The sequence below is a fragment of the Cyanistes caeruleus genome, unplaced genomic scaffold, assembly GCF_971803275.1.
Source record: "Cyanistes caeruleus unplaced genomic scaffold, bCyaCae1.hap1.1 HAP1_SCAFFOLD_127, whole genome shotgun sequence".
Taxonomy (NCBI): domain Eukaryota; kingdom Metazoa; phylum Chordata; class Aves; order Passeriformes; family Paridae; genus Cyanistes; species Cyanistes caeruleus.
Window position 1 is genome coordinate 423,013 of NW_028255924.1, and position 12,016 is coordinate 435,028.

Genomic DNA, 12,016 nt, shown 5'->3' on the forward strand with positions numbered 1-12,016 from the left:
CCATCAATTGATCAATCCATTGAGGTCAAATTCCCAGCAGTTAACCCATAAGGTTTCCTTCAAAGTCTGTTCTTTGTCATCCTGTTGACGTGCACAACTGAGGACCAAATACAGCAAGGCCTTAGACACAACTTTGGTCCCTGACACACACAGGCTCCTTGTCCCACTACTGGCCTTCAGTAACACCTTGAACTCCACAATGCTGTGGATCCGGGCCTTCAGCACAGGGACCTTTCCAGCCCGATCTGCGCTCCTTCCTCTGCGTCTCTGCACAAAACACGGTGCAGGAGAGAATGGCAGGAGGGGCCTGTGTGTCACAGCGCTCTGGATTTGTGACCCTTCAGCTCCACAGAGATGCAGGTTAAGTGAAAAAGGCAAACTGTTTATTAACAGGGATAAACTGGAAAGGGAAAGAAGGGGATGGGCATGGACTGAGGGCTGGAGGGAAGGAGCTGTCAAAAGGGAGGAAGATTAGAGGGAAAAAAGGGGACGGGCACAGTCTGAGGGCTGGAGGGAGCTATCTACAGGCTGGGAGAGGGCTGAAGCCCCGTGAGAATCCCACAGGCTCAGCTGTGCCAGTTGTCAGCTGTGCCTGGATCTCCAGTGGCACTGGGAGGTGGTGTCCTCTTCAGTGTCTCCTGCTGCTGTTCTTGGGACACTTGTTTACTGGCAAACTGAGCTTGGATATTCTGGTTGCTGTGGGATGGAGTGGTGTCTTTCCTCGGGGCTTCAGTGGCTGGAAGAGAGAGGAGGAGAGGCACGGTCAGGGCACGCATCTGCAGGGATCCTAGGAGACATTCCTCCCAAGGACATTCCACCTGGCTCTTGCAATGGCCACAAGAGAGGACCAGACAACATGATCAGCCAGAAGGTGCTGGCCACAACTCCCACCCATGTCCCTGAAATCTCTCAGATCTCTGCCCACACCGCCCTCACCCAGACAGGGAACGAAGCACTCTGCAGCTGGGCCAGGGATTGCAGCTCCCTGCCCAGGCATTGCAACTGCCCCCCGCCAGCCCCCAGTGCCAGCCCGCTGCTCTCACTCACCCTCACTGAGGGTCTGCAGCTCTTCCTTGTGCGCTCTTGTTCATGAACATCCTGACCGTCCCTGGGAACACAGAGCCTGTCAGGGCCCCAGCGGCACAGCTCCCTGCCAGCGGTGCTGCCAGCCCTGTGCCCACACACCCTCCCGCCCCGGCAGGGCTCAGCCCGGGCCCTTGCCACATCCTGACTCAGCCCAAGGGCACGGCTGCCAGAGGCCGGCAGCAGCAGCCCCGAGGGCAGCCGGGGCTCCAGGGCGCCGGGCCCGGGTGCCGCTGTCGGGGCAGCAGCCAGGGCCGGGGCCGAGCTGCGGCAGAGCAGGGAGCCAGCCCGGGCTCGTGGCTCACCGATGAAGCTGACGGCCGCCTCTCGTAGGGACTCCTGTGGGCTGTCCAGATATGGCAGTGCCCAGCTCAGGTGCTCGGCTGCTCGGTTCCTGTCCTGTGCCAGCTGCAGAGAGCGGCAGGAGGGAAGGGTTGGTGCGGGCTCTGCCCCTCGGCCGGGCGCTGCCTGCGGCCAGCCCCGGCCTCCCGTGCCCGCCCAGCCCTGAGGCCCGGCCCGCAGCCCCACTGGGCTGGGGCTCCATCGGCACCCGGCTCGGGGCCACAGGAGCCTGGAGAGGAACCTGTGTGGCCCAGGGAAGGGAGCGGCGTGTGGGGCACAGGCTGGTGCCCCTGGGCGCAGCACTGGGCCACAGCTGCCAGCCCCACACACTGAGCACTGGGGACAGGGAGCTTCTCCAGGCTGAGGCTGGGGTTTCCAGGCAGTCCTTTACCACACATTCGGCGATCTTCGACAGATCCTCTGTTGGCAGCACACACAGGAGCTCTGTGTTCTTCAAGAAGGTGGCAGCACAGTGCAGGGTTTCCCGAGAGGCCTGGAGAGATGCAGAGATGCCATTGCTGCCCAGGGCACAGGAGTTGCATCCCTGTGCCAAGGCCAGGAGGAAGCTGCAGCCTGGAGGCAGCATAGCAGGAAGCAGCCGAGCCCCCTCCCAGAGATCAACCAGCATCACACAAAACCTCACATCAGCCACGCGCAGGTTCTCATCGTGGCAGTGCAAAATGAGTGGGAGCAAACTCTGCTTCACAATTCCCTCCATTGCCTTTTTTCCCTCTTCCACTACCAGGTTCATGGCCTTGCAGAAGAGGTGAATGGAGAGCACCTGCACGTGGCTTTTGTCCTGGAGGAAAGAAGGAGGAAAAGATCTCAGTGCCAACTTCTCCAGCCCACCTGGGCAAAGGCCTGAAAATCCACAGGACCAAAGTTTGTGTGGGCAGTAGCCAGTGCCCGTGGCCGGGGCACAGAGCCTTACATGGTCAAAGAGAAGCACAAGTGGCTCAGCAAGCTTGGGGGCAGCAGTCCTTGATAAACGAAGATGTTTTCTCTTGAGCATGTTTGTGAATACAGACAGAGACATGCTGACCACTTCTCCGTCTGCGTCACTCAGCAGCTGCAGGAAGCTTCGACACAGGCTGCGTATTGGTCTGGCCTGTGTGGAACACAAGGCTGTGCTGGGAAGCCCTGAACGGCTGCAGCGCCAAGACTGCCCTGGCACTGCAACCCCACCCTGCTGCTGCTGGGCCCAGAGGCCAAAAGCCTGTCCCAAAGCACTCAGGCAGGTGAGGCAGGAGAGCTGGGAGCAGCTGCCTCAACTCCTGAAGCCCAGCCAGCCCAAGGGGCTGCTTTCCCCAGCACAGCTTCAGCCGCTGCCCCGTTCTCACCATTGAGGGTTCCTTGCTGAGCACCACGAGGCCTCTGAGCGCCAGGCGACGCCTCTGCCTGCACTCACTCTGCAGGTGCTTTGATGTGATCTCAAGGACACAGTACCCACAGTCACTCAAGTTCAGGCAATCCAGGACCTGAAAGGCACAGGGCAGTGACAGAGGAGCCGGCTGGCAGGAGCCTGGAACTGCACAGGGCTGGGCCCAGGCAGCAGCACAGGGCGTGGGCACCGTCCCAGGCAGCTGTGGCTATGCAAGGGGACAGGGCTGGCAGGCAGCTCAGCGAGGTAGTGCTGGCCATCGGGCTCACCTCCACAAGGAATGCCAGGGAGGACAGATCCCAACGTGCCTCCTCCCCGATGAGCCTCCGGATAAATTGGTGTGCGACATGGTAACACAAGGGCATCAAGTCACGGCGCATCACCCTGGAAGGGGGGAAATGGCACCAAGACACTGAGGTGGGGGGTGGGGGGGGGGCAAACCTCTCCCAGGAATGACTCATAGAGATCTGGCCTTTCCCCAGCATCCCTGGAGGGACTGTGGGTGTTTAGGGACCATGGGGCTCCTTCTGGGCACCCTCCTCTCAAACTTCTCCAGTCTGCTCAGCCATCCCTCAATGGCAAAGACCTCTGGCCAGGACCACAGGGACTGTGGTCGGGCACCCTGGGCACAGGGCACACATTTCAGAGGCAGTGGCGAGAAGGGGTCTCACCTGGCCAACAGACCCACGGCATAGTGCTGGGTGTCAGCACGGAGCAGCGTTTCCCAGCCACACTTGCGCTCCATGGCCATCAACTCATTGTCATAGTGCAGAAAGCAGAGCAGAGCCTTCATGGCCTGCACTGCAAACCTGTGTGCAGAGCAAAGCCCAGGTCACATTGGGTGAATTGGTGTCAGCCACAAGGGCATGGGAAGGACAGGAGGACTGGCACCTGTTGGGTTTTTTGGGAAGGTGGTGTTGCTCCTGGCATTCTCTCCAGAAGTTATTAACTTCTGCTGGCATCAGCTGTGTGGTGGTGAAAATGTGCAACAGCAGAGCCGTAAAGAGAGAGTCGGAATAATGCATTATCGCCTCATGGTGCTGAGGCACTTGCATAATCACCCTGAGCACCAGAGTTGCCTGCAAAGAAGCACACCAAGACAGCGCTCAGTGCTGAGGCGTCCATGGGGCAGAGCCCGAGGGGAGATGGAGGGGGAACAGTGGGCCCAGTGCCCCCTGAGCCTGCCCCTAGCCCAGGTTTCAGCCCAGTGCCTTAGGCAAGGAGAGGATGAAGAGCTGCTGGAGAAGCAACCTAGGGGACAGTCAAGGCCAGTTCCACAAACTCACAGCCAGAGCAAAAACGTCCTTGTTGTCCTCATCAGAGGTGCAGATGCTGCAAAGTGGCCAGTTCTCCATCACATGGAGCAGAGTTGGCAGCACCTTCTCCATTGCTGGTCCCGACGAGGCTATGGTTTGCCACATCACTGCAGCAGCTCTGTGGGATCAGAGCTCTGTGTCAGGGGTGTCTCAGTCACAGAGCCATGCCCTGTGTAGCTGTGGGGTCCCAGGTGACAGAGCCCCAGTGCCCTGAGGGGCAGGGAGGGAGCATTGGCAGCAGCCTCAGGAAACAGAGGGGCCTGAGGGTCCTGGACCTCTCTGCCTGTTGGGCAGAGCCCATTGGACAGGCTGTGCAGGGCCATGGGCCCTAAAGGTCGGTGAGCCCTGAGCTCTCAAGGCACGTGGGCCCCATACCTGTCACACGATGGGGCACAGCGCAGGAGGGTCAGCACCACATCGTCGGGGTGTTCTTCAGCCAGCCTCACGATGTTAGTGGCCAGCCTGGCATCCACCATAACAGAGCACATAAGACTCTGGTGAATGCTCCGTACAATAGCTGGCACCTAGAGTAGGAATGGGGAAGACATAGAGCGCTGTCCAAGGCAGCAGCTTCCCCAGCTTCTCCCAAGAAGTGCTTCCCTTCCTGCCATACTGTGCTGGCCTCAAAAGCTGAGGGGGCCCTATGGATGTGGCTTGAAGGGGCACACGATCGTGGCAGACCTCCAGTTCTGGCCCCTGGCTGGCTACCTGCTGGTCAGAAGGAACACCCCCCTTTCAAAAACATCCGTATTAGGTGCATGACTCATGGTGGGAGGGGGCGTAGTGTCAGTATTTGTGATGCCCTGAGTCTCTCTGCTGTTTGGAATGGCCATGTCCTCAGTCAGTGTCACATCAGAGTTTGCCCTGTCATCACTCACCGCAGCATCAGAGTCTTGTGAGGGCACAGCTGAATCTGGGCTGACATCAGGCTCTGCCTGGAGCTCGGTCAGCCCGGAGTCAGGCTCAGCTGTGCCCTCAGTTCCCATGGGGCTGATCTTTCTACGCCGAATTGGCAGGAACTGGCGGAACCTCTGTGCAGAATGAACAAAGGACAGGGAAGAGAGGCATGTTCCAAGGAGTGCTGCAAGTGCAGAGCTGGGCTGAGCAGTGCCAGCAGGCCCAGCCCAGGTGGGGATGGCTGCAGGTACCTTCAACATTTTGTGAAAGCGGCCATGGGCGGGCTCCTGCTCTTGTGTCCCATCCATGGCTGCATCTGTCAAAGAGCAGCCAGAGCTGAGGGGCTGCGGGAGAGGCCGGAGAACACAGCCCAGCCCTGCACTCCCCAGGCAGGGACAGCCCTGGGGTGGCTCAGGGGATGGAGCATGGCCACTGCCAGGGGTCAGACCCAGCCCAAATTCTGTCCTGCCCTTGCATGTCCACATGGGATGGGATGGGATGGGATGGGATGGGATGGGATGGGATGGGATGGGATGGGATGGGATGGGATGGGATGGTGCAGGGCCCAGCTGGCTGCAGCTTCAGCCCCGCAGCCCAGCTCTGCCACTCACCATCCTGCCCTTGCTGGAACTGCTCTGGCTCTTCTGGGTGTTGTGCTGGGGCAGCTCCAGGGTCTGTCTTTCTGTTCCGTCGGAACACTCTGAATAGCCTGAAGAATCTGCCCGCCATGACAAAATGGGGCCTTGGGAGCACCTTCTAAAGAGATGTCAACGGAAAGCTCCGGCTCACCAAGACCCACAGTCTGCTCACAACGTGAGCTGTAGGAGTTACGCCTCAGAAAAGCTCCGGGTCAGGCACTAACGAGTGGGCTGTGTGGGGGCTCCTCACAGCACCGCTCTGGCACGTCCTGTCCCGTCGCATGCACCAGGCACTCTGGTGTGGTCTTGTCACCACCAGCTCTTGTCCATTCCACCGTTCCATTCCACCGTTACCAGGCTGCGCTGTGTCACTAACGGCCCTTGCACGCCCTGCCACTTGCCCTGGTTCCACCCCCATCCCACCCAAAGTGGCCCAGGTTGGAAGGAATCCCTTGCCCAAAGTGTCTAAGACAGCCTGACAGGATCTTTAGGAACACCTCAAACCATCAGCAAACGCTGCCCTGCTCTGCAGGCTCAGGGCAGCAGAAGGAGCCCCCAGGGCTGCCGAGGCAGCCGCAGCAGGAAGGGCACGGGGCCTTGCACAGAATCTGCACAGGGGCCTGGCAGCACTGAAATCAGCAAGTGTGGCAGAGTCCCCACCGGGGCAGACCTGCCACCCCAGCCGAGCCCTGGCAGTGCTGGTGCCCTTCTCCTGCCCCAGAGACTTGTGCCCCTGGGGGGTTTCTGTGCCAGAGGGCCAAAGCCAAAGCCCCGTGCATTGGGGGCTGGACTCCTTCCTTGGGGTCTTGGCAGGAGCTCCTGGAGCTATTGCTGGCCACTCTTGCGATCTGTCAGATGATGTTGCTCCTTCCTGGAATGATGTTTTTCATGGGAGGGGTTTGCAGTAGCACAAAAACACCATCAGCTGCTGAGTTTCCTGGGATGGCTAGATTGTACAGAGGCACTGTCCTGTTTCAGTGGGATCTTCTCTGTCTTTTTCTGGGACAAACATTAGTCCAGTCTCTGATGTTCAAGGCTCCAGTTGCTGTGTGTCTGTCTGTGTTACAGCTGATGCAAGGCAAACATTTCCTCCAGAGACAGAGTCCTGCTTGAACAGTCACAGAGTTCCATCTATTTTTACATTATGTTTGTAATTTTAATTTTTTCTAAGTTTTCCAGAGCCTGCTGACTGTTTTTGAGGTTTTCCCTCTACCCCTCGTGCATATTCTCCAGAAATTGTGCTTTCACATCCTTTTGAATTTATTAAAGTTACCTGCAATGACCAGTCAATCAAAGCCCTGGGAAAACTTCAACTTCAAGGTGAAACCAGGCAAAATATTTATCTCCCACATCTGAAGCCATGAATTGCCAAGTACTGTCCCCAGTACACCTGTAGGTGTGCTGATGCCATTTCAAAGCGGTTGCCAATGAAAACAAATTTTAATATTTTTTTGTAGTTTCCACATTGGAATTAAAATCCTTGACTAGAAAAAATCACATGTCAAAATTTTTAGGACTCTTACATACAAAGCTGTCATTTTCACCCTGCATTTTAGAGTCTCTGAACAGTCACAGAAGGTTTTAGTTCTAGACACTACAGAAAAAGTCCTTGGTGTTCGGCTATACTTTTATATCAGCATATACTCCTGATGATTATTTTAGGCAGGAGCAGCAAACTCAAGAATGAGCCAAACAGGCTATTCCTGTGTTCTCATGTCCTGAGTCTCTCTCTCTCTGTGTCATGATGGCAACAAGGCCGCTGCCTTGGGACACCTGAGTGTGGAAGGCAAGCCCACCCTCAAGCACGGCCATCCAAGTCAGTCACGGGCACAGGCTGCAGCTGAAGCTGCCAAGTGTTGCTGTGAGGCTGGCAAGTCAAGAGAAAGCCATTGTGGCCAATTCTGCTGAAGCCTTTTGCCAAACCAAAGGCCAAACCAAAGCTGTGTCCACAGCCTCCCTGTTTGGCAGCCGGCTGCTGCGGACGCCTCAGTGCGCAGGTGCCGACGTTCGGGGTGCTGCTGTTCCTGTGCACACTCTGCTGCTGTTTCTGTGGGCTCCACAGCCGCTTGGGCAGCAGCCACTGGGCAGCCCTGCTGGAGGAGACATCGCCACCCTCCCCATGGTGGCAGCAGCTCTGCGGGCCCCGAGCTCTGTGTCAGGGGGGCCTCGGTCACAGCAGCGTGGCCTGGGCAGCTGCGAGGGCCCGGCCTGGCCGCCAGCCCTGCCTCTGCCCACTGCCCCTTATCGCAGGCACCCAGTGGCTGTGGCCTGGCAGCACCCCCCTGCCCTCCATGTCCCCAGCCAGCCCAGCCTGGGCACACCTCAGGCTGTCCCCACCCTCCTGGAGGGGTGGTGTCCCAGCCTCGAGGGCTTCTGCTGCAGGCCTGGGAGACATTTTGGGGAAGCGCCTGATCAGCCGGGTGTCAGGAACCAGGCGGCTGCCCGGGGGCTGCTTATGGCCTCTGACACCCAGTTCCTCAGGTCTTCCCACCAGTCCGGCCTTTCAGGGGCCTCCTGTCCCCTTGGAGCCTCCTTCCACCCACTCCTTCACACATCCCCCTTGTGCCTTCCCACTGCCTTGTCCCGTCAGGGCCTCCACAGCCCCTCATCCCTTCATGGCCTCCCAGCACCCTGTTCCCTCAGAGTCTCCCCCAGCGTGGACCAGCAGCAGCGCCGCAGCCCCACAGGAGCTCTAGAGGAGCTGGATCAAGAAGCACCTGGGAGCCCTCAGCAACCCAGCCAGCACCACACGGGCACGAGGACACAGATGGCACTTCCTGGCTGGGACAGGGGTTGTGGCTTCAGCAAAACCACCAAAGGCCAAGGGGCTTCTGGCCATTTTCCCTTCACCACTGCACACCCCAGCAGGTTGCTGAGCACAAGGACCCTTTTCCCTCTCTTCTCCAATATCCTGCGGACCTTGGGCAGCAAAAGAAAGCTCCTGGGAGCCTGTGTATTTATAACATATCCTATATTTACATACTAAACAAAAACAAAAATAAGGAAAGAACAATTTTGAAGAAAAATAAAATTCTGGCTGGCTCAGGTGGCCCCAGCAGACAGAACCTCCCAGATCATCTCTCAGCAGAGCTCCAGCAGCGCATCCAGTCAAGGCCTGAGAGATGAGACCGTGTCCTGTATGCCATGTAGAGCTGATCTTGCAGGTTTCCAAAGATGGAATATTGAGTTCTCTCTACTGCCTGGAGGATACAAAGTTTTTGAATTGCCAGGCTTCTGATGGCAGGGCTGATGTTATGTGCCATGTCTTCAAGGGCTGGAAGAGAGGAACAGAGCTGTTAGCGTTCAGGAACACACATAATCACGGAATGATTATATATAATCATAAATAGGTGCTTTATTGAAGAGCTCTGGGTGTCAGGGGTACACAAACCCAAATCTGACCCATCTTTGTTTTGAGCTGAACATGTTTTAATACTCTATCGTTATATAACTTACATATTAATTATTAAACTTCCATTGTTCTATTGTATGCATTGTTTTTACCCAAGCATGGATTTCTCGTGATCCCCCCCAGAGCCCCCTAACATTGTTCCTCATGTTCTATAAACAATAATTATGGCAAATCACATCTAACAATTGTATCATTTATCATCTACTGACTACACAGGTGCAGTTTGACCTGATCTTTAGCAAGTACAAGGCCTAACATTTCCCAGGGCCTACTTTTCCCAGGGCCTTCCAAACCTAAGTTTCTTTCTAAGTCCCCAAATTTTCTAAGATTTTAAGACCTTTTACTATCATTCCCCCCTTTGAAAGCATTTTCACTTCACCATAAGTGTAAATGTTTTCACTTGATACAGTCCTTTGTTTCTGAGTTTATACTTGATGTTCTTTGAATCCTTGAGTGATGTAAGCGTTGTCCGGGATGTTGTCACAAATTGGAGAACCAGAAGATGGTGGGTGTGGATCTCACATCAGTGCCTTTATTATTTTCTGGTTCCAGGACGTTTTCTTCTGTATTTCTCCCTTGAAGATGCTGTAAACTAACCAAATTGCTAAGAATACAGTTAGTAAGATTATCACATTCTCAATGATAGATTTAATCCATGAATTCACATTCCACCCTAACCCTTTGAAGATTTTGCCTAACCAACTTGTAGACAAATCCTTTTGCTCTTCCTGTGCTTCGTGCTCTATTTGTTGCAATTGATTGATGTCATATTCTACATCTGCAGTTACATTTGGGATGTGGACGCAGCAATGATCAATCTGTCCCTTTAGAAAAACTCACACACTCCATGCTCTTTCAGGAGTAATAAATTGTCATTGTACATTTAGTTCTTTAAATCTTTCTCAGCTCACTCTTGCTAATTTATCTACCTGACCTGTAAGTTTGAACAACATTTCTCTCTTCTGATAGTTTGCTCTAGGACCAAGCAAAGACTCTAGGGCCCAGCCAAATTTCACTCTACTAGAGGGTTCTTGCCAAGTGTCATCGTGATTCTGTTCCTATCCTAATCTTTCCTAGCTATTCCTGTATCTAGCCACTGAGATAATTTTGCCATTGTTGGCATCCATACCGAGATTAATTTTTGCTTTAGCAATTTTACCAATGCCTCTGCACCCCAATGACATTTGTTATGTTTAATTTCTAGAACTTCTCTCATTATCAATGGGGTTAACACTATTTGTCTTTGTGCAGTTACATAACACTCTTCTGAATTCTTTTGAGCATTTAGCAAATGTCCCAGTTTCTCATCTTCTATTGAATATTTTGGTTTTGGAGGCAAATTAAATTGAGATACGTTAACTTTTAAAGGTATCAATGCCATTGTTGTTTGCACTTCTCAAGCAATCTGTCGAGCTGTCCAGTCTGCCTTTCAATTCCCCTCACAAATCTTGGAGTTTCCTGATTAGTGTGCTTTGCAGTGCATAATTGCCACTTGTTCCGGTTTTTGGACGGCTTTTATCAATTGTAGGACTGCATCTTGATGTTTAATGTGCGTACCTTGAGAAGACAGCAGTCCTCTTTCTTTCTTTCTACAGTGCTCCATGTACATGCACTACTCCAAAAGCATACTTTGCGTCAGTCCATATGTTTACCCTTTTCCCTTCATTTAATTCTAGTGTTCTGGTTAAAGCAACCAGTTCTGCCCTCTGGGCAGATGGATTTGGTGATAATGCTTTTGCCTCCACTACTGTATTGACTGTTGTTACCGCATATCCAGCATATCTGGTCCTGTTCTCCACAAAACTGCTTCCATCTGTGAATAGCTCTCACTCTGCTTGCTCGAGTGGGATGTCTTTCAGGTCTTCTCTTGCTGAATAGGTGTACTCAATTACCTCTACACAGTCATGCTCTAATGGGCCTTCTTCAGTTGTGGTACCTAGGAACAAAGCTGGATTCAAGAGGTTAGTTGTCTTTAATGTGACATCATCCTGCTCAGTCATGATTACCTGGAATTTCATCATCCTGCTTGGAGATAGCCATTGGCCCCCCTTTTGTTCTAAAACAGTGGTCACCATGTGTGGCACATAGACATCTATGTGTCTGCCCATTGTGAGTTTCCTGGCTTCTTGGATCAGCATCACAGTGGCTGCAGCTGTCTGCAGGCATGAAGGCCATCCGGCACTCACGTTGTCAAGTTGTTTGGAAAAGCAGCCTACCAGCCTTTTCCAGCTTCCCAAAGGTTGGGTCAGCACTGCCAGTGCTGGGTGTGATCTTTCATGCACAAACAGCTGAAAATCTTTGGACAAATCAGGCAATCCTAACGCCGGAGCCGTTGTCAATGCTTCCTTCAGTTTGAGGAAGGCCTCCTTCTGTGGTCTGCCCCAGGTAAGCGGTTGTGTCTTCTGGGCTTCATACAGGGGTTTTGCAATTAGTCCATAGTCCATGATCCACAGGCAGCACCACTCTGTCATCCTGAGGAAAACTCACAGCTCATGCAGGTTCTGGGGTTCTGGAATAGCACAAAGAGCTTGAATACGGTTAGTACCCAGCTTACATTGCCCTTGTGAGATTTCACACCTCAGGTAAATCACAGTTTGTTGGGCAATTTGTGCCTTCTCTTTAGACACCTTCTATCCACTCATTCCCAGCTGATTTAAAATTTCAATTGTTACCTTTATGCAGGTTGTTTTCTCTTCTGTAGCTGTCAGTATATCACCAACATACTGTAACAGCAGGTATTGTTCTCTGGTACTTGCCCGTTCTCCGTCCAAATCTCCAGCTCCTTAGCCAAGAGCTTAGGCTTCCAAATAGGGTTGGACTGTTCTTGTATCCTTGTGGGAGTCGTGTCCAGGTGAGCTGGGTTTTCCTTCCATTGTCTGGATTTTCCCACTCAAAGGCAAACAGTTTCCTACTTTCTTTGTCAAGGGGTGTGCAGAAAAAGGCATCT

General features: G+C 53.8%; 1 protein-coding gene across 1 annotated transcript; it reads right to left on the reverse strand.

Annotated features, from left to right (window-relative positions):
* Positions 1-361: 361 nt before the first annotated feature.
* Positions 362-8,342, reverse strand: LOC111942652 (maestro heat-like repeat-containing protein family member 7). The gene is made up of 15 exons (XM_023945761.2): positions 5,631-8,342; positions 5,271-5,335; positions 5,001-5,153; positions 4,498-4,646; positions 4,093-4,240; positions 3,698-3,885; positions 3,478-3,615; positions 3,076-3,190; positions 2,766-2,903; positions 2,357-2,533; positions 2,069-2,224; positions 1,817-1,918; positions 1,389-1,491; positions 1,048-1,108; positions 362-736 (listed from the first exon to the last, which is right to left on the reverse strand). The coding sequence occupies exons 1-14, from the start codon at positions 5,746-5,748 to the stop codon at positions 1,050-1,052; spliced, it is 1,809 nt and encodes a 602-aa protein (XP_023801529.2). The 5' UTR covers positions 5,749-8,342; the 3' UTR covers positions 362-736; positions 1,048-1,049.
* Positions 8,343-12,016: the final 3,674 nt, after the last annotated feature.